Source organism: Camellia sinensis, chromosome 5 (assembly GCF_055761805.1).
Source record: "Camellia sinensis isolate YWXY chromosome 5, ASM5576180v1, whole genome shotgun sequence".
NCBI classification, from domain to species: Eukaryota; Viridiplantae; Streptophyta; class Magnoliopsida; order Ericales; family Theaceae; genus Camellia; species Camellia sinensis.
This window is the reverse complement of record NC_138965.1, coordinates 187,948,525-187,971,424: the sequence shown is the minus strand read 5'-3', so window position 1 is coordinate 187,971,424 and position 22,900 is coordinate 187,948,525. Positions and strand designations below refer to the sequence as shown.

Sequence of the window (22,900 nt, the reverse complement as noted above, 5' to 3'; positions counted from 1 at the left end):
TTGGGTCACCTCCCCTACCACCATCTGCCACCGTCTCCCTGCCACCTCAACCCTCTTCCCCGACTTCCTTCGCAACCATTCATTTCTCCCCCAACTACCGTACCCTTCGCCAACCTCCCCTGCAACTGCCACCTTCCTCCCACACCTCCCAGGCCACTGCCTCTCTCCTCCCTCGCCACTATGTTCCGCCTCTCCCCACTGACTTGCAGATTTGCTAGACACAACTTTACTACATCTGTGTATAGCCCTTGATTTGCACGAACCCCACAACTTGCCATTGTTCCAAGGCAACGCAACTAATCATTTTCTAATTTAGATTGCTTCTCCATTAAGACCACTGGCCATTTTGTCGTCATGTGTATGTCTATATATATATATATATATATATTGTATCTCTTGATACAGTTACATATAAATTTGGCCCGGCCGGCCCGACCTATCCCGGTTAAGGCTCAGGTCTCGTGGACTCTTACAAAATTTCAAGCCAGCTTGGCTCGGCCAACAAGTCAGAAAATTAGGCCCAAGCCTAGGAGATATTTGGGCCTTGGGCGGGCTTGGGTAAGACTAGAACATTTTTTTTATTTTTTTCTATTGTTTTACCAAAAATTATATTGGGCCTCAGGTCGGGGCTTTGAGTGGGCCTTGAGTAAGCCAATGAGCTAGGCCACCGGGCCAATGGGCTGGATCAGGTTTCAAAATGATGGCCCAGGCCCAGGATCTTAAGCCTGGGCCTAACCGGATCGGTTCATCCCGAGCTGCGAATTATTTTTACCCTCCTAGTTTTCCTATATATGTATATATATATGTTGGATGTATATATTTTTTTATTTTTTAATGAGATTAAATTATGTACACTTTATTTACCCATTTAAATTGGTTGCCATGATGGTTGAATTTGAATACACAGATGGTGTGGTGATTTTTTTTTTGTTTTTGTCCTTTCAAGAACGAGATGAAGATATGGTTGCAAGAAGGTTATAAACATTTTTTTGTCTTGTTCGTTAACAGGGTTAATTGTGTGTTTTAGTCTAAAATTAAAAAGAAGGTATATTTTTATGATAATCTTACTTATCATTTTGCCCAACAGGATTAGAGTTGCTCATAGGCCACGTCTGTTTATTTTTTCTTATTTATAAAAATAAATTTATTTTTTCTTATCCAATATATAAATTTATTTCTTATTTATTTTTTCAATTCAAGACACGAATAGTGACTCCCATGTGTATTTTAGATTCGTTTGCGAAATTACATTTTTTTTTTTTTTTTTTTTTGGGGCTAAGATATGAAGTGAAGAAAATTAAAGTGTCTAAAAATAATTTTTTAACTTTTTATAAAAAAATGTGCACAAAGTGAGAAAAAATTGAAAATAAATTTTTAACTTTTTATATTGATATTTTGATTTTTTTTTTGCTAATCTAACCACTTTGATGTGAATCTCATTGCATTGTGTTTAAAAGTGAAAAAAATAAGATAAGAAAAGATGAAAAGATGATCTATCAAATAAAGTATGGGACAAATAACATCAAGAAGTCTAAAGCAGCTTCTTGCCCGAGACGCCTGATTGGCAATTTTCTTAGTTTGTGTTTTTGGCTTGGGCCCCATTGTGACCAAAAATAAAAAATAAAAAAATAAAATTTGACGTTACATGTTAAAAAATAACTCTTTTTAATCGACTCTATTAAAACTTATTTAAAATTAAATAAAAAATATAGAGTACATACATGTTAGAAAAGGGAAAAGCCATTCAAAGAAAGTGCTGAAACTGGTAAATTCAACCCCAGTTTCTTTCACTATAATATGACAGCAATTCACAGATCAATACTTTTATTAACAAAACTCAAACCATCCCCAAGAAGACTGCGATATGTTGAATATGTGAATGAAGGAGAACACAAGTCTTTGTTAAGGAAATAATCCAATCAAAGGCGTATTATAGAAATAGTTGTTTTAAAGAGTGTACAAGCACGCATTGCTACCCATGGTAAATTGAAACTCATTCATTCATATTATCCCAAGCCAACTACAACATTATATTACAACACTTAACAAAGGCACTCGGTCAGTCCCCTTTGTATAATTGTATTACATCTTTGCATGGTCAAAGAGAAAATTCCAGTGGAAGTGATTTTGCCTTGCTAGTAGTTAGAACGATCCTTATTCCATCACTCTCGCTCGACCAAGAAATGTGTCCTTTTTTGTGCTGACACAACATAGAAACATGTCCTTTTTTGGGCCGACGAGGCATTTTCCTAGTAGGAGTAACTCTCTATGCATGTGAGTCCAAGAAGGAACCTCATTCTGTCTCCTAAAAGGGACATACCATCATGTGCTATTGCCGGTTGCTTTTGCCAGAGAAGTGAAGTTCAACCTGCACAAAAACAACACCAGCACGAACCGAAATAGTGCTAAATTAAACAAAATGACGTGATTATAACAGATTTTGCAATAAGAAAAGCCAACCATGCCGATCTAGTGCCTACTGAATTGTTCCTACATGACACACACATGCAACTCAAATTTGTACTCAAAACCTAACCGCAAAGGGGCTAAACGGAAAAGAGTTTGAATTTTGTAGATAATACGACCAAAATTAAGGCTCCACTTGGATACATGGATTTGATTCAAGAAGAATAACATTCATTTCAATGTAATATTCTAGTTATGGATTTTAACAATGTATTTGAGAGTTTGGGCAATGCTACATCCCCCTAAAATAACCCCCCCTAATCCCCCTAATTTCCATATCAAGTAAAAAAAAAAAAAAAAAAAAAAAAAAAGAAAACAGTTGCCCAAAATGGAAATTAGGGGGATTAGGGGGGGTTATTTTAGGGCTCCAAATCATTTTCCTTGAGAGTTTTTAGATCAATGGATTTGAGATTTGAAATAACTTAAGTGACCATTGTTATTTGAAATCCTTCCATAAATGATTCTACTTGAACAAAAATATTAACAAAACGCACCTTTCCTATATCTATGCATCATTTACTTTAAAAATATCAATCTATATCCATTTATCAACCTTCTTACAATTTTAAAAAGTTTTAATATCAAATCCCTTCATTTCAAATCTACGTATCCAGATGGCTTTTAGTGTACTCCAGAATTTGAGGTTAATAAGTCCTCCCAAAATCACATCACACACACAAAAAATGAGCATAAACCCAAGCAGTATAAACCCATCAAGAAATTTACAGATATCAAATAACAGAAAATCAGGAAGGAAAATAAAAATCAACACTGAGCACACACTAAGATAAAAAGAGTTAGCTAACAAGACCTCAAGCTCCTCCAAGCTCACGTTCTGCAAGAACTTCGAGGAAGAACTGACGCCATTTCCTGCTGCTACAGCGACTTCTTGTTTGGTCAGTACTGTATCATTTTCAAGCTCATCAAATTCTTTTGAAGGACTTATATGGCCAAAAAACGGTCCACAGGATTGCCCACTTACAAGCTTCTCTTCTATTGTGCTTGATGAGAGACCTGCAGAAGATGAAGAAGGCAGAGCGGGTGGGCTGCATCTAACAGATCCTTCTACTTCCTGACCGTGGGACAAAGGATTCTCAGGAAATCTAGCCTTTTTTGAGACGTCATCTGTATCGGTTTCAAAGTGTTCTTTTGCTTTTGTTTCAACATGCAAACCTGCATCATCAGTCCCTGTTGCTTGACACAAGGGCTCACTTGATTTAGTTTCATCCCAGTTTCTCTTCTTCCCATTCACCGCAGGATTTGTTTGTGGAGGCCCAACTCCACCAGGAAACACAAAATGAGGAATGTTTTTGCGTCTTACATGACATACATGAATCCACATTCGAGGACTCCAGGACGGGTACATGCACACAGAGTGCTTAAATTCCTCCACTGTCGACCTTATATCAAATTGTTCACCTTCCTGAGCATTAGTGCCTTCATTCCGCCGTAAACCCATGAAATAACAACAATGCAATGGTCTGGATTTATCTACAAATTCACCAGGGTGTGGGTGGCACCGAAGCATGTTTTTTGTGTCCCTCTCAATCTAACATCAATTTCAAATGCCAATATGAGAATAGAGTGTCTGGGAAATTCTAGTGTCAATAATTAAGACAAGGGAAACGAATGTCACCTTCAAAGTAAGCTGGCGAAGACGAGATTCAATCCAACCCTTCCATTTCCTCAATTCATCGTCATTCTCAGCTGCTATATCTATCTGCAAATAATTTTTATATGCTTCAAAAAACTGAAAAGGCTCAAAGAGCGTCATCCAGCCAGCCATATTATTCTCCATCTCCTGCAAATAATACATGAAATCATAAGAACAATTTTCCATAGAACAAACAAACAAAATCCATAGAGAGAGTGTGTATGTGTGTGAGATAAAGAGAGCAAAAAGCATATAGAGCTAGCTCACATCAGAATTAAAATCAATAATCATAGCCACAAGAGTAAATGAGACTCTTTTAGAAGACGATTCTTTTTTTTTTTTTTTTTTATCAGCCTCTTTTAGAAGAAGATTCAAATCAAATACGAAACCAAGAAGTCAATAAACCTAGAATTGTCAGGCCAATGAAAATTGGAAATTTAGCAGTTAGCTTGAGGGCCACAAAGAATACACTTTTGCCTGGTGACAAAATCCTTTCCAACATGGTAAAACCAAGGTATCACATTTAGCACAATTAGACAATGTGATGAGAGGGCACAACCCAAAGACAATCAAAAGAACAAAAAAGAAAAAAGAAAAAGGAGCAAAAGACAAAATAAATCTAAGTACCAATCACAAATGACAAATACAACACAAAAAAGTAGATCAACCAGGTGCCAAATTCGCAATTCTCATCATCCTTCAGTACTTTCTAAAAAAGACTAATGCATTAGGCTCCGGGTGTAACGAATATAAGCCTATTAGGCATATTAGCCAGAAAATTACACAAATTAGGCCATATAGCCTGGATTTCTTCGTTCTTTTTTTTTTCCCTCGGCTAGAGAAACCCCAGTGATGGCAGATGCACCACATATTTTACACATCACTAATTATAATAATATTTAATGAAATTTATTCATCAATGTACATGATACACCATGTGTAACGTTGTCACATCGGTTCATAGTGCTACAAAGGAGAGACAATGATTATTCACCTTTGCATATATCTGGTCAATACACATCAAAACTATGCTATTACGTTTCTCGTAAATATTTATATCAAAAAGCTAATATAATTTAGTACGATACATCAAGATACAAGAAAAGCAAAATTTTGAAAGCAAAATAAACTAGATTGTCATAATGTCTTTATATTCAAATGAACCAAATCATAAGAAACAGACTTATGAGACCAATATGAACCTTGCCCAGACACTAGTTAACAGATAAATATTGCCCAAGCAACACGTTAACGGAGCCGACACTAGCCCCCAAGCTCTTAAAAAAACCAACCTAAGGGAATATATAATCATAGAAACTTCAAGGAGAGAAACATTTGAAGAAAAGCAACAAACGAAGCATCTATAAGCTTAAACGTTGAGTTTAACAAGAGGTTTCTACAGCAATCATGGAGAAGTAATCGAACATAAACATATTGCCTAAAAAATGGAAACAGTCAACAGATCCACGACTCATAAGAAATGGACAAAAGCAATTGTCCCAATGGCAAGGATGAAAAAAGATGATATGGCTACCAAGTAGGGAAGTGACACAACCATATTTGAAGCCAAAGAGCAACAGTTAAATTATAGTAAGTCATAGTAATTAAATATTGAAGGAGTATAGCTAAAACTGCAGGATCATTCTAGCAAAATAAATCTTAATAAACCAAATTGATACAAATCATCAAACTGTGACAATCTCCAAAATCAACATATAAAACTTTAAATTCACAAAGGTACCTCACAAATCTCATTGCCTCGCTGAAACTCTTCCATCATCACACGCAATGTGCTTCTCGACACATTGTAACTAGAGTTCATGCAGGGATATGCAGGAGTTATGATTGGCATCAGGTGCTGCCTATCCCTGAAATTTCTCCTGGGATCCCAAACAGGAAGTCCCAGAGAACCATCCCGAATAGGACATAACATGACAGGATTTGGCCACTGCCAAAGGTTATAGACCTTGAAGAACCTTGAGACCAACATATTAGGTAGTGCATTTGGGTAAAGTTGGCATATACGAGCAACAAGTAACGCCCAATTGAGACCACCAAGAAACCCCGAAACCTGATTGTGACAGAGAATCACACAGCATATGTAGTCAGAAATGAGACACAGCAGCAAGAACAAAGAAACATTAAGAATGAAAGAGCATCCTCACATGTGGATAAACCCCACGTCGCTTTGCCCAGAGTCTCATACATCTCAGTGTAGTACGAAAGCTCTGACCATGACAAAAATAAACACAATCAGCAACACATACAAAAAGCTAAATTTATGAACAAAAATATTCAATCACAACCTGAATATTTGGGACCAAACGCAAAATTTGATCAGTCACTCTGCATCGATTGAGACTACGAACTGTCTGCTCATCTACATTCTGCAGTATTGAATCTTGTGAAATATCCAAGTCCTGTAACAGACAAACATATTTAGAGATGCCCCATACACCCTTGAAAGCTTTGACAACAGTCAGATTTCACTAGCCACATCAGGCATAGACCAAACCCAGCCCTACTGCTAACCCTACAGGCTACAACAATCCGAGTTTTTCACTGAACCTACCAAATCCTTCCTGGACACATTTCCTCCCAACTTCCACAGTCGGAGCAGACTTTTGACACCACATAATAAACTAAATCATAAATGGATTAATTTCTCATTATGCATAACTCCAATGATTAACAGCACACACTACCACTAGCTCTCAAAAAATCTCTTTGCAAAGCATCGATTGGTTTTAATTTTAAGACCTAAATATTAGTAAATAAAAATGCAACAGCTGACACAGATTTATGAGCAGCAATTTTCATTTATATCTAGTCTTTCATCAAAATGTTTAATGAAAATGATTTTCACTTGAAAGCAATGTAGATTTAAAATTTTTACATCTTTGCACCGTCATACAGGAAGAGTTATATATGATGCGAATTTACCTCTACACAAGTAACTGTATCAGCGGCATTTTCAAAAGAAACCAAGGTCACTAAAAAAGATGAACAGTTAAAACCATGGCATTTTGTTGTCTTCCTTGTATGTTTGTTATACCACATTCAGAAAGTGAATACACGGTTGCACAAAAGGACGAATACTTACTTCAGGAATAGCCCAAAGTGCTACATTTGCATAAAGAAGATCTATAGACACCTCATTGAATTTGAACTGCAATACTGGAACAAAAGCATCAGGGACTGGATGCAATTCTTGTATTTCAGGCATCTCAGCCAGCATTTTGTACAGTTCACCAAAAAAATCTTCCTGCATTGAGTTACAGATGAAACTTAAGACTCATCAATCTCCACTTGAGGAAACCTAAATACAAGTACAAATTGCTGCTTATGAATGAAAAAATTCTCATCATACATCTCGAGTGGCATGTCTTGGTCCAACACATAAAGTGTCTATATCTGCACCGGGACCATGTACCTGTTTGACAGCCATAAACCAAAGAAACTCATTTCAGAAAATTGCATACAATAACATACAGGAATAATAATGGATTTATAATCTGAAAGACCGGCTCTAAGCAGTCTCTTATTATAAGCTATCCCTGCAAAACTTGTAATCTCACATCACAATAAAATCATTAATATGCAGTTTTCTGAAATCTTTGGGAGAAATTGATTCTACTCTATAAAGCATGGATATGGATATGGATATGGATATGGACACGGACACGGACACGGACACGGACACAATATGATGTTGACAAATTATGCCACAGTATTTTGCAGGTTATATGGACACCAAATGATTGATCCACAGTATTGTGCAGGTTATTGCACTCCAACATGTAGCACTAAATATTAGATGAGCTGAACATGAAAAATATAGAAATCATGCAAGTGCCTGCAAATACTTTAGAGCATAATAGATTACATATTTTCACTAGTTGGTGCATAATTCAAACTTAGAACTGTAAAAGAATCAAAAGTGGACAAGCAAATAAATCAAATATGTAGACAAATATTGAAAATAAAAGAAGAAATATAGATAAAATTCATACACCCAGCCGATAGGAACCAAAGGTGAAAATCTTTGCATTAGCTTCTTGGACCAGCTGCTCATTAAACCCTTTCGCACGAGTGATGTTCTTCATCCATATCTTCACTATCTGTTCAATTTGCCACAAGTATGTATTGCAAATGAGAAAAAACTAGTATAATTTAACAATTACTCAGATTCAAGATGGCAAGACAATTCAACCTGGCCCAATCTCCCTAACACCTCCTCCCTCCTAATAGCTTCTTCATGACTTTCATACAATCCCGCATCTGCAAGAAACTGATTCCACAACCCATCATCAAATATTGAGAATCAAAAATCTCTAACTCCAAAATAAATTTCTTGTGTACAGCTGGTTGAATATGAACACGGGAAAAGAGAGTTTCTAAAGGTTTTGGATCACAGATATTTCAATAGTAGGGAGTCACAAAACAGAAGCCTTCACTTAAGTGAGATTCATTAAACTACCCAATTGGATGCATTGCGACAACACATTTTATGTTCAACAGGAGAACACCCAAACAAAATTGCCAATTCAATTGGTGTGGATATTTTCCAACCAAAAAAATTGAATAATTCATTGGGAAAGGGACATAAAGTACAAGACAGAGCTTTCTCTCCTTGAGAACACAAACATAGAACTCAGTGTCTATTTTCTTTTTCCTACATAAAAATAAATATTCTACCATACCCATGTTCAAAACTCAATTTCTACTCTGTTTCCTCATTAGCAACCAACCAAACTATACTAACTGGGACAAATAGATTTCATTCAGTAGCATTAAAATACCAACCTTTTCCAATTCGCGAGTCTTAATCACGTCAAACTCAGTAGGCCCACCAGTGAATATTGGATCTGACATTCCAAGCCGCGGTGCAGTAGCATAGTTGCTCAAACCAAGGCTACCCATAAATTCCTTCTCTTTCCTTTCAAACCCTTTTCTTTTCTATTCTTTTCTTTTTTCTTTTTTTTTTTAGGATTCTATATGGATTTTTATCACAACTTACAGATGCATCTAATAATATCTTGCAAGTTTGCTCTTTCTCTATTTCAAGTCAGAAGCAAAAGAGCTACAATTAAGAACACAGCAATATATCAATGAATATAAAAAAATAAAAAAGATAAAAATAAAATTTTCAATAATCCTCAACTAATAGGCAAAATTGTTCATTCATTCGGGAGAGGCCACAAGGCTACAACAAATACAATCAAACCCTAAATTGCTTAATCTCGAATTGATACAACTGCAGTAGACAATTTTTTTCCCTCTCAGTAAAAAAAAAAAACCAAAAACAAAAACCCTAATCGAAAAACACGAGACCTCGATATAAGAACAAGGATTGAAATCCTAGACAGCAGAGATAATAAATGAATGAAGCCCAGCCTCCGTCTATGAATTCTGATTATTTTCTCGATACAGTGAGTCTGGTCTCTGTCTTCGAAAAAACTGGCAATCCTGGACAAACAAGGGGTTGAAGCGATTAGAATACAGATACATACATGGAGAGAGAGAGAGAGAGAGAGAGAGAGAGAGAGAGAGACTTACCGAGAGAGAGAGAACAATTTGAGTAAGTAACAGAAATAGGGTGGACGAAGAAGCAATTTGCCGATGAGAGAGTGGATAAGGTAAAGGATGGGAGGATAGAGATCGCGTTTGTTTTACAGAGGCGTCGCCGCCTCTACAGGTATTTGGGGACGCTGCTAAATGGGCCCATTTTTTTGGATAATCTGAACCGTTTACATTTTAGCATACACTAAATAGAATTTATTTGTAAAAAATTAAGTTAATCAGATATCGTTTATCTATTCATTTAACCACATTTCTATCTACAAAAATAAATAATAATTGTGATTTAAAGTATTAAAATGAATAGTAGATGAATAGGTAAACGATATCCAATTAACTTGATTTTTTGTAAGCATATTCTATTTGATGTATTTTAAAATGTAACAGTTCGTATTATCAAAATAGGCCCCGAAATGGGCCCATTTCTGCGCACAGTAGATGCTGCTGCATACTCCACGCAGCAGCGTCTCCAAACTCTATATATAGGGCTCGATATTATTATTATTTTTTTATTTTTTATTTTTGACTATTTTAATTTGGAATTAAAAAATTTAATTTGAAAGATATATATTTTTTTTATTTTTATAAGAAAAAAAATAAAATAATTATAAATTAAATGTAATATTTTATTCTATTTAGGGGTGGTCTTGGAATGATCTAAATAAGTACACTTTTTGACTTTTTATGAAATATGAGTTGGTTTGAAGTAGGGGTGCAACTTGGGCGGGCTCAACCCGAGCAACCCGAGCCCAGCCCAAATTTTTTTAGGGTTTGGACAAAATATTTATAAATTTGGAACGAGCTTGGGCAAAAATTCAGAAGTCCAAATTAAATTTGGGCGGGCTTGGGCAAAGACGTCAAGCAATCCGAGCAACCCGAAACCCGAATTATACATATATAGATATATAAAAATATTAAATATATATATAAAAAAAATTATTAGCCATTACATGATATTAAAATAATTTATATTATTAAATCATATTGAATATATATTATATATATAAATAACATAAAATCTTACTTTTTTTTTTCTTTTTTTTTTTTCACTCATAAATTGTAAGGACTACTATAGTGGCATCTCTCTTACATTATATAAATTATTTATTTTGATGGTATTAATGATTTTCTATTTTTTAAAAAAAATTGTATATAGAGTCAAATTTTAATAATTTAACAATGTAGCTGAAAAAAAAAAAAAAAAAAAAAAAAAAAAAAAAAAAAAAAAAAAAAACTGAAATTCATTTACAACTCGGTCAATTCAGGTTTAACTCGGGTCGAGCTTGAGCAGACAACCTCGGGTTACAATTCGGGCTTCGGCGGGCTTCGGCAGGTCTCAGCACAACTTAGGCTGGCCTTAGACAACCTCCCAACCCAACCAAACCTGCCCGAGTTGCACCCCTAGTTTGAAGTGATGTGGTAGAGAGGTAATGTGACTTGGTGCAACTCGGGCAAGTTCGGTCGAGTTGAGAGCTTGTTTAAGTCCAGCCCAAGTTGTGCTGAGATCTGCCAAGGCCCGAATTGTAACCTGAGATTACTTGCCCAAACCCGACTCTAGTTAAACCCGAATTGACCGAGTTGCCCAAATTGTAAATCAAATTCAGTTTTTTTTTTTTTTCCAGCTAAATTATTAAATTATTAAACTTTAACTCTATTTACATTTTTTTTTTATATAGAAAATCATTAATATCATCAAAACAAATAATTTATATAATGTAAGAAAAATGTCGATATAATAGTCTTTACAATTTATGAGTGGAAAAAAAAAATAGTAAGGTTTTATGCTATTTGTATATCTAATATATATTTAATATGATTTAATAATCTAAATTACTTTAATATGATGTAATGACTAATATTTTATATATATTTAATATTTTTATATATCTATATATGTATAATTTGGGTTTCGGGTTGCTTGGGTTATTTGATATCTTTGCCAAATCTCATCCAAATTTAATTCAGATTTTTGAATATTTACCTAAACTCGTACCGAATTTTAAAATATCTTGTGCAAGTCCTAAAAAAAATCAGACTGGGTTTGGATTGCTCGAGTTGAACCCGCTCAAGTTACACCCCTAATGACTTAAATACAATAATAATTTTTTAATTTTATATTTTTTTAAAGTATCCAAACAAGGCCTAGTTAAAATAACATATTTTATCTTATTGGATTATTATTTTAATCGCAAGCTATGCCAAACCAATCCTACAATCAATTCGTAGGAGTCGGTCCTGCTCTTCGTCACGTTTTGGGTTCCGGGTTTGGGAGGGATCCGATTAATTATACTAATCCTACTTAAATTTTGCGGGTATTTGGCAATAAAATTTTTAATCCTTTTTAGACAAAAATTCATAAAAAGATATAATAAGTTAAAATAATTAATAAGATCAAATATCAGATCAAATCCATAATCATTTTATTTTTTCTTTTATAAACACATCCAATTACATAAAAATTCAATATCTTCCCAAACATAAAAATTTTAGCATATTAAAATAGCCAAAAACTAAAATAGCCTACTAAAATAACAACTTTACAAACTCCCACTATGTTAGATTGTAAAATAATATGAACTTTGATCTGTTTGGCTTAAAATTTTTAAAAATATTTTTTGAATTTTTTGCGTTGTGTGTTTTTATTTTTAGTAAATTTTTTTATTTTAGTCAAATTTCTATCTTGGGTTAATCATAAAAAAATTTAAAGATTTCACATATTTTTCACTTTAAACCCTAATATTTCAATTTCGACAAATTAAATCTTGAAGTTCCATCCGTGTTTCAATATATCTCTTCATCCATCTCCTTTTGTATAAGGTAACGGAAGGGTTTCAATTTCGATAAATTAAACTTTAGAGTTCCATCTGTGTTTCAATTTGCCCCCTTCGTCCATCTCTGTCTGTGTAAAGTAACAGAGGGAGTTTAAAGTGAAAAATTAATGAAATCTTTGGATTTTTTTGTGTAATTAACCATTTTGAAAAATTAAAATCACTAAAAAAAATTAATTAATTACAAAATAAATTCCAAGATTTCACTTGTTTTTTTACTTTGAACTCCAGTATTTTTCACTTTAAATCCCATTAGTTACGTTACACAAACGGATATGGACGAATGGGACACATTGAAACACCGATGGAATTCTACTATTTAATTTATCGAAATTGAAATACTGGGTGTAAAGTGAAAAACATATGAAACATTATAAATTTTTTTTTTGTAATTAACCCTTTTATTTTTTATATAAAGAAAATCTAAATATACTTAAAAATAAAATATTTGTGGAGCAAATTAAAAAAAACAATAAATGCAAAAAAAAAATACAAAGTGTATTACATTTTTATATTTTTATTGTATTTTTTTATTTAAAAAATATTTTAAAAAAAACACTTTTTGTACTTTTTAAATATATGTGGATTAAGAGAACTTAAAAGGTAAAAAAAATAATTAAATATAAAAAAATATTAAAATATATATATGAATTAAAAATTCATAAATTGTTTTTGAAAATACTTACTCATTTGAAAATAAGTTATTTTAGTAATTTTTTAACTTTTTACGAAAAGGTATATAAAAAAAATAAAAAGAATAATAGAACAATTTATAATAAAAAAATTTGACTAAAACTGAAAGTTATCAAAGGAGTAAACCAAAGGGAATAAGTCTTGTGGGATTATGACTTCTTTAAAATAATGGGATTAGCATTTATATTGGAGACTCCCAATAGTTTATAAATGTTTTACTATTTTCTTATTGGACTCTTAATTTTATTTAGTGTGTTTGGTTTGAGTTTTCTGAAAATTGAATTTTTTACTTTTCATATTTTTTTTGTTTTTTAAAATTTTAAGCAATTTTAGATACATCTTACTTAGATGTATCTAAAAAGTAAAATATTTGTGAAAAAATATTTTAAAAACTAATAAATGTAGAAAAATACGAAAAATATACTGAATTTTTGTATTTTTTTGTATTTTTTTTGTTTAGTGAATTTTTTAAAGATTTTTTTCATAAAAATTATATTTTTTAAATATATTTTATGTTAGGTGTGTCTAAAAATAAAAAAAAATTGCTTAAAATATTTAAAAAATTCAGTAAAAATAAAAAAAATATGAAAAATAAGAAAGTAAAATTTTCGAAAAAGTATTTTTGAAAAACTTAAACCAAACAAAGTGATTGGTTTTTTTTTTTTTTTTTTGGTCTTCCTTGCCATTGTTCATGATTTGGCCAAAAGTAAAAGTGATAGTGGAATAAACTTCTTATATTTTTGTATTATTTTAAATTATTTTTATCATTTTGTTAAAAAAAAATTAAATTAAATCTTTTTTTTTTTATTTTAACATAGCGATGATAACAACAATAGTAATGCTACAGGGTCCAAGTAGATGACCGAACAAACAGTAATGCTACAGGCCCCAAAGAAATGACCAAATAAATGACCAAAAATCTAGTTGGACTGCCACCTAAGATTAGTGGGCCCCACCACTAAACAATTCTCATTTTCCTCTCACGTGATAGAAAGAAAGAAGCAGAAAAGAAGAAAACCAAAAACAAAAAGGCGCCAAAACCCCCTCAACTCCTTTCAGACTTTCAGTCCATTGAAAAAAGCATAATCATCACCAAAGAAAAAAAAACTATCGCCGAAGAAAATAGCCTGCGTGGAAAGAAGAAGTTGATCAAGTAAGTTTTTAATTCGTGGGATCTACTTTTTTTTGTATGATCTAACTTGCTAAAATTATAAATTTTAATTTATTTTTAAATTTCTGGAAAGCTTTTTTTTTTTCTAATTTTTGCAAGGAATTACATATTTTTAGTTTTATTATTTTTTGATTGAACAATGAATTTTTTTATTTTTTATTTTACTAAGAAATTCATGTTCTAACATTGTGTTTAGTTCATAGATTTGAATCAGATTGGAAAAAAGAAATTGTGTCCCACCTTTTTATTTTTCATTTTCAAATTCCTAATGATCTGGTTGATTCATAAACTTAGATAAAAAAAATTAAAAAAAAATTTAAAAAGTGGGTAAAACATAAATGAAATATATTTATATTTCATCTATTTTTTTATTTTATTTTTAAAATTTTTATTCAAATCCATAAACCAAACATTCCTAAATATTTGTTAAAAGTCTTAAAAGAAAAAAAAAGGTTGAAACAGTGAACAATATTATTGTGTTGTGCTCTCTTTTTCAATCTTAATGAAAGTTGTGCTGCTCTGCCTTAATTTTATTTTATTTTTAAATATGTGATGCTCTGTCTTAATATCAATTGATGGAATTGGGTTATATTTCTTTTTGTACTCCTCTGCTTTACATAAATAAAATTTTAATTTTAATATTTGTCAAAAGTCTTGGCAGATTATTTTTGGGTTTAAGAGATTTGTACTAATAATAATGCACTATTTCTGTTCAATTTTGGTGGGTTAAATGTTTGCCAAATTTTAAAATGATGTTTATAAGTCTTTGTTATATTTTAAAAGGATAGACGACAGAGTAACAAGTGATTATGGCAACACAAAATGTAATGGGGAGGATATTGAGAATGAAATGGAGAAAGCAAGTGCAGAAGTGATTGAAGATAATATTGATAATCAAACAGATGAAATAAGAAACGCAGAAGAACATTTAGAAGATCCTAAGCCGGGGATGGTATTTGACTTCGTAGATGAGGTTATGAAATTCTACACAAGATATGCAAAAGAAAAAGGTTTTGCCGTGTGCAAAAGAACTTCTAGTAAAGGAAATGATGGGGAGATGAGATATGCGACAATTACTTGTAATTGCGGTGGAAAGCAAACAATTCGATCAAGCAATCTTGTTAAGTTGCAACCACAATTGAAGACAAGTTGCAAGGCAAGGGCCACGGCAAATCTATGCACTAGTGGAAAATGGAGGTTGAATTTCGTTAATCTTGACCATAACCATGGACTAAGTCCAAGGAAAACTCGATTCTTCAAATGCAATCGGATACTTCAATCACATGTCAAACGAAGGCTTGAATTGAATGATATAGCTGGCATCAAAATGAATCAAAATTTTAATTCATTTGTAGTTGAGGGAGGTGGACATAAGGAGCTAACATTTTTGAAGAAAGATGCGAGAAACTATCTTAATGGAATAAGGTGTTTATAGCTCAAGGAAGGAGATGCTATTGCAATGCAAAACCACTTTCTGAAAATACAATCCGACAATTCTAACTTTTTTTCCATGATTGATTTAAATGAAGAAGGCCGATTGAGGAATGTATTTTGGGCAGACGCGAGGAGTAAAGCAGCTTGGCGTGAGTTTGGTGATGTAGTAACAGTTGATACGACATATTTGATTAATAAATATGACATGCCATTTGCTCTTTTTGTTGGAGTGAACCACCATGGACAATCGATATTGCTAGGATGTGGGTTAATCTCAAGTGAAGACACACAGTCATTTACATGGCTATTTCAATCTTGGCTCACATGCATGCTTGAAAGCCTTCCGAGTGCAATAATCACAGATCAAGACAAAGCTATGCAAAAGGCTATTGCGAAGGTTTTTCCTAATGCACGACACAGGTGGTGCTTGTGGCACATCATGAAAAAGGTGCCCGAAAAATTGAGATAGTACAAAGAATATGAACCAATCAAATTTGAAATGCAAAATGTTGTTTATGATTCATTGACCAAAGAAGAATTTGAAAAAAGATGGGATAGGTTCATTGAGATGTTTGAACTTCAAAGTAATGAGTGGTTACTTGGTTGTATGAAGAGAGACATCGTTGGGTGCCAGCTTTTGTCAAAGATATATTTTGGACAGGAATGTCAACAACTCAGTGTAGTGAAAGCATGCATGCCTTTTTTGATGGCTATATCAATTCGAAAACCACTTTGAAACAGTTTGTTGAATAGTATGAGAATGCATTGACAAAAAAGGTGGAAAATGAAAATCTTGAGGAATTCAATTCTTTTAGCTCATGCATCTCATGTATAAGTCATTATGAGATAGAGAAGCAATTTCAAAGTGCTTACACGAGAGCAAAATTCAAAGAGTCCCAGTGAGAGATATTAGGAAAGATTTATTGTGATTTGACTACATGTAAAGAAGATGGTGGCATTTCAAAATATACAATTGATGAATATGTCAAAGTTGGAGAGAACCATCAACGTGCAACTTTCATTGTTGTTTTTAAGGATGATACAAAAGAAGTTAATTGCAATTGTCGATTATTTGAATTTATGGGAATATTGTGCAAGCATCAAATCACAGTCTTCATGAATAGAAAGATTGACCAAGTACTGGAGAAGTACATCTTGAGGAGATGGGGATAAAAATGTTAAAAGGAGCCACATGAAAGTTCGGATTAGTTATGCCAATTGTTCTACCAAACCTGAAGTGCATCGATTTAATAAAATTTGCAATGCCTTTTATGAGGTTGCCAATTTAGGGGCTGAAACTAACGATAAGTGTGACAAGATGATTGAACGGATACAACAATTGAAATGGGAGTTCACAGAAGTTAGGGATATTTATGGTAGCAATAAGCCAAGATCTACAAGTATTCATAATGGTTTTCCCTCATGTGGTGATGGTATAATAATTCCAAAAGAGAGTAGAGCCACTCTTGATCCATTGGCTCTTCGTCAAAAGGGGTGACCTCCATTGAAAAGAAAGCAATCCATCGTTGAAAAAGCTGTTAAAAAAAAGAAGGAAAGAAATAAGAAGCAAAAGACCACCATTTGTGATGAGGGAAATGTAGTGAAGGTAATCAATATCATACATTTTTTTTACTTCTTTTATTGATTATTTTTTTGTTACTAACTTTTTATTTTTAATGCTTAAATAGGACTTTGAAGAGACTGAAAATGTTCATGTTACAACCTCTATTACGGGTTTTGGTGTGACTAGAACACAAGAGGGTTTTACCTTAGATGTAAGACATTTATTTATTTTAAATACAATGATGTCAATAGATTAAAGTATAATGGATGCAATATTTTTATCAATGTAGGAGACTGAAATGCAACGATCACAATATATTGGTGGAGAGAGTTATGCCTTTAATAGGGGATCATTAATGTGGCCGAACATGTCTGCCTATCCAAATTTTTCTGGGATACATCCATATTATGGTCATCCAAATATGCTATTAGGTGGAAGATATCCATTTCAATCAAGTACAGGAGGACAAGGCTTTGACACGAACTCAATTTTCTTCAATGGTAGTGAATCCCAGGTACATAACATGCTCTTCATTTTATTTTATTTATTTTTATATAGATTATTAGGTACAATTTCTTAAAATATGCATCTTATAATTTCTATTATTTTTATTGTACAGTAATATTCATCCATCTTGGAGAGCATGTTATGATTTAGCTCCTACTTCCATGCCATCACCAGAAGAAGATAAAGTTGAAGAAGGACCAAAGATTTGAAGTCAAAATTGAATGATGACGAAGGACCAAAGATTTGAAGCATTTTATGATTTTGTATGGATGCTTCTTTGTGTTGCTACAATTTTTTTTGAATGGATATGATATATGATTAATGTACATGGTGGAAATACTTTTCCAGCTTTTGTTTTTAACTTGACTCTTGGAACAATCACATTTGGAATCTTAAATGAAGCTTCAGAATTTGACAGATTGTAATAGTCTCAATTCATAATCTAAAATAGATTTTTGATCATTTGATCATCATTAATTTGGTGAGTGTTATTGCAAAAATTTCTTCAAGTTTTAGGATTGTTTAACCATAAATGTTGAAATTTTTTTCAATGTTAAAATATAAAATTTTGCAATTTTTCTACAATGCTCAACTTTTCAATCAACCACCATCAACCACAAATAATAAACCAACTAGCAACACAGACAAATTAACCACAAAAATAACACTAAAATTACACAACTTCATTACAAAAAGATACATAATCATTTGATTGTGTTTTACATTCATAAGTTCATAGACACTACTATTGATTACATACATTTGTGTACATTTTAAAGATTAAAAAAATAATATAAAAAAAATTGTGTACACTTTCATATAATGCCAAGCAATATTCAAAAAATATTTGGTTCATCTCCTAGAGTGAAGTCTCTAAACCATCATTCTTACTTCATTCATCATCTTTAGCATCTACTAGACCAACACCTCTATTAGAAACACCCAAATTAAAATGTCAAAAAATTGCATCTTATATCAGCACATATCAAGTACAATCTATCAAGCCTTTTTGCAAAATTCAATATTTGAACTAGTGCTCGCCACTCATTTTTCATTGTCTATTCCGAAACTTTAAGGCATCGACATTGTTTGATCTTATGCTACAACATGGAATTTTTTTCCTGTTATCAAAAAAAAAAAAAAAAAAATCAGTTGACATGCCATTTTATAAACAAAGTTACAATTTCTCAAAGGACTTTCAACAAACACCTTGAAGGTGCCACTAAATAAACAAAACTACCATTTTTCAGTTGATTTTCAACAAACAACTAGAATGCCTCAAAATAGGAAAAGAGAGGGAAACAACCCCCCCCCCCCCCAAAAAAAAGGCACAAATCGAACAAGATCCACAAATATTCAACTAGGAATGAGAGGTTGAACTCTAAAAATAAAAAATCCTAAAATAAATTCTTACAAAAGGATAGAAATGAGGATGTATAGTTGAAATTAATAGTTGAGATGTTGATTTTTATTGCTCTGTAAAAATAAAATAATAATAAAAAAAATTGATTTAGAAGCTCCTGGCATCTTCACAGAGAACAAAAAACTAGCTGCACTGAGGTTGAAAAAAAGCTAGTTGCAAATTATAGTGATTCATAATTTTAACAAGTTAGATCATACCAAAAAAAAAAAAAAAAAAGTAGATCCCACAAATTAAAAACTTACTTGATCAACTTCTTTTTACGACGCAGGCTATTTTCTTCGGCGATGATTTTTTTTTTCCTTCGGTGATGATTATGCTTTTTTCAATGAACTGAAAGTCTGAAAGGGGTTGAAGGGGTTTTGGCACCTTTTTGTTTGTTTTTTTTTTTCCCTTTTCTGCTTCTTTCTTTCTACCACGTGAGAGGAAAATGAGAATTGTTTAGTGGTGGCGCCCACTAATCTTAGGTGGCAGTCCAACTAGATTTTTGGTCATTTATTTGGTCATCTCTTTGGGGCCTGTAACATTACTGCCGAACAAATGACCACAAATTTAGCTGGCTTGCCACCCAAGGTTAGTGAGTCCCACCACTAAACAACTCTCATTCTCTCCCTAGACAATAGCACGTGATTTGTAAAAAGAATTAAAAATCACTTTTTGTAAAGCACAGGAGGTTGTTGAGTCCATTGAAAACTGAATAGTCATCATGGAAGAAAAGAAAAAAAAATCTTCATCGAAGAAAAGTAAGCTGTGTGGAAAGGAGTGGGTTGATCAAGTAAAATTTTAATTTATGAGATCTAATTTTTTGTATGATTTAATTTTAATTTATTTTTAAATTTTTGGAAAGCTTTTTTTTTCTTCTAATTTTTGCAATGAATTATATATTTTGAGGTTTATTATTTTTTGATTAATTGAACAATTATTTATTTATTTTTTTTTATTGAGAAATTCATACTCTAACATTGTGTGTTTGGTTCAAAATTTTTTTTACATAGCAACAAAAATCAACATCTCAACTATTAATTTCAATTATACATCCGCATTTCCATCCTTTTGTAAGAATTTATTTTAGGATTTTTTATTTTTATTTTTAGAGTTCATCCTCTCATTTGTAGTTGAATATTTGTGGATCTTGTTTGATTTGTGCCTTTTTTTTCTTCTTCTTATTTTGAGGCATTCTAGTTGTTTGTTGAAAATCAATTGAAAAATAGTAGCTTTGTTTATTTAGTGGCACCTTTAAAGTGGCACCTTCAAGGTGTTTGTTGAAAGTCCTCTGAGAAATAGTAACCTCGTTTATTAAATGGCATGTCAACTGATTTTTTTTTTCCCCCTCTGATAACAGGAAAATATTCCATCCTATGTCATAAGATCAAACAATGTCGATGCCTTAAAGTTTCAGAATAGACAATGACAAATGCGGGTGACGAGCACTAATTCAAATATCGGATTTTGCAAAAAGTCTTGATAGATTGTACTTGAAATGTGCTGATGCAAGATGCAATTTTTTGACATTTTAATTTGGGTGTTTCTACTAGAGGTGTTGGTCTAGTAGATGCTAAAGATGATGAATGAAGTAAGAATGATGGTTCAGAGACTTCACTCTAGGATATGAACCAAATATTTTTTTGAATATTGCTTGGCATTATATGAAAGTGTACACAAATTTTTTTTATTATTTTTTTAATCTTTAAAATGTACACAAATGTATGTAATCAGTAGTAGTGTCTATGAACTTACGAATGTACAACAAGATCAAATGATTATGTATGTTTTTGTAATGAAGTTGTGTAATTTTGGTGTTATTTTTGTGGTTAATTTGTCTGTGCTGCTACTTGGTTTATTATTTGTGGTTGATGGTGGTTGATTGAAAAGTTGAGCATTGTAGAAAAATTGCAAAAATTTATATTTTAACATCGAAAAAAAGTTCAACATTTATGGTTAAACAATTCTAAAACTTGAAGAAATTTCTGCATAACACTCAAATAATCGACAATTGCAATTAACTTCTTTCGTATCATCCTTAAAAACAATGAAAGTTGCACGTTGATGGCTTTCTCCAACCTTGACATATTCATCAATTGCATATTCTGAATGGCCACCACCTTCTTTACATATAGTCAAATCACAATAAATCTTTTCTAATATCTCTTGTTGGACAAATCTTCACTGTGTTTAAATTAATTAAATTCTATTGTGTACAAAACAACAACCAGAATGAAAAGAAATAAAGGAAAGGAGAGAATTTGTTTGATTACAAAAATCAAACTCGAAATAAAAATAAATAAATAAAAATAGATTTTATTTTGTTTCAAAAACAAAATTAAAATCTGATTTAAATAAATAAATAATAAAACACTGAAAATAAATTAAATAACTTACTTGATTTAATTTCTTCGAATTATAATCTGATCAAGTCCAGTGTTTGACATTGTGTCCTTAAGACAGATTCGTCCTCTCCACGGTGCTTTCAGAATTTGGACGTCTATCTCCCAGGATGAAATGATCTGCTACAAACAATAGCAGAACTACAAATTGTTTGCCTTACGAACACACTAAGTGTTTATACTCTTTCTTTCAGAAAATAAATGCAGCAAGATGCAGAGATTTATAGCAGAGGATGGAGTACGAAAATTGGTGTAAAATCCAAATGGGAGGCTAGTCTATTTATAGATGTAAAGGTGGCTGCTGGTTTTGAATTGAACAGGTATGAAACCTGTTGGTTTTGAATTCAAACAGATTTGAATCTGTTGGTTTCAAATTTAAACAGATACAAAACCGGGAAGGGCCCTGTTTGGGTGTGCAATAATACCAGATTGGTTTATTTCGGGAAGGGCCATGTTTGGATGTACAATAAAACCAAACCAGTTTAATTTTGAATTATGAATTTTATTTTACCAACCCAACCTCACACCACGCACCCGCGCCTAGGCCCAGCCCAGCCCGCCCGACCGGACGGACGGCGGCGTCGGCGCGCGTGTGGTGATTTTTTGGGTCTAATGGGTCTAGCCCATTTTGCCCATAACCTCTCTCTCTAAAACACTTGGGTACCCCTTGGGGCACACCCCAAGTACCAAACCCAAGCCTTATAAACCTATTCAAAACCTCCCACCAAATCAATGTGGGACAAGCCATTTTACAACCTTAAGGAATTTCCACCAAAACTCCATCTCCATGAAGCACACTTTGGCTTCAATTTCCCATTCACTCGGTAATGGTTTTGAGCAACCAAATATACCACGCGAATCACAACGCGGCATAGAACGCGTTACCATTTTGACCCGTGAAAATCGACGCACGAGGCCCACCTAAAAAATAGACCGAACTTAGGATAAAATTCTGGTTTTACCCAGAATTTATAACCATTTCCAACATCTCTCACTGGGACTCTTTGAATTTTGCTCTCGTATATGCACTTTGAAATTGCTTCTCTATCTCATAATAACTTATACATGGGATGGATGAGCTAAAAGAATTGAATTCCTCATGATTTTCATTTTCTACCTTTTTTGCCAATGCATTCTCATACTATTCAACAAACTGTTTCGGAGTGGTTTTTGAATTGATATAGCCATAAAAAAAGGCA

General features: G+C 32.7%; 2 protein-coding genes across 5 annotated transcripts; one reads left to right on the top strand and one right to left on the bottom strand.

Annotated features, from left to right (window-relative positions):
- Positions 1–1,898: 1,898 nt before the first annotated feature.
- On the bottom strand, positions 1,899–9,836 carry LOC114323034 (nuclear poly(A) polymerase 1). 4 transcript variants are annotated; one of them, XM_082870846.1, is made up of 13 exons: positions 9,680–9,836; positions 9,455–9,589; positions 8,927–9,203; positions 8,334–8,411; positions 8,134–8,241; positions 7,491–7,553; positions 7,224–7,385; positions 6,427–6,540; positions 6,286–6,348; positions 5,862–6,191; positions 4,103–4,267; positions 3,278–4,015; positions 1,899–2,368 (listed from the first exon to the last, which is right to left on the bottom strand). In XM_082870846.1, exons 3-13 carry the CDS (start codon positions 9,041–9,043, stop codon positions 2,330–2,332), a joined length of 1,977 nt encoding a protein of 658 aa, XP_082726972.1. In that variant the 5' UTR covers positions 9,044–9,203; positions 9,455–9,589; positions 9,680–9,836; the 3' UTR covers positions 1,899–2,329. The 4 variants fall into 4 exon arrangements, with proteins under 4 accessions (XP_082726972.1, XP_082726973.1, XP_028126290.2 ...); XM_082870847.1 differs by lacking the exon at positions 8,927–9,203 and having other exon boundaries at positions 9,680–9,816; XM_028270489.2 differs by lacking the exon at positions 1,899–2,368 and having other exon boundaries at positions 2,982–4,015.
- Positions 9,837–15,242: 5,406 nt separating this feature from the next.
- On the top strand, positions 15,243–15,827 carry LOC145791948 (protein FAR1-RELATED SEQUENCE 8-like). The gene has a single exon (XM_082872404.1). It carries the CDS (start codon positions 15,243–15,245, stop codon positions 15,825–15,827), a length of 585 nt encoding a protein of 194 aa, XP_082728530.1.
- Positions 15,828–22,900: the final 7,073 nt, after the last annotated feature.

Coding starts and splice junctions, on each gene's coding strand:
- LOC145791948 (XM_082872404.1), top strand. CDS start 15,243: ATGGAGAAAGCAAGTGCAGAAGTGATTGAAGATAATATTGATAATCAA.
- LOC114323034 (XM_028270489.2), bottom strand. CDS start 9,043: ATGGGTAGCCTTGGTTTGAGCAACTATGCTACTGCACCGCGGCTTGGA. Junction 8,242..8,333: donor TGTTAGGGAGATTGGGCCAG/GTTGAATTGTCT, acceptor CAAATTGAACAG/ATAGTGAAGATATGGATGAA. Junction 6,349..6,426: donor GTTTGGTCCCAAATATTCAG/GTTGTGATTGAA, acceptor TGTCATGGTCAG/AGCTTTCGTACTACACTGAG.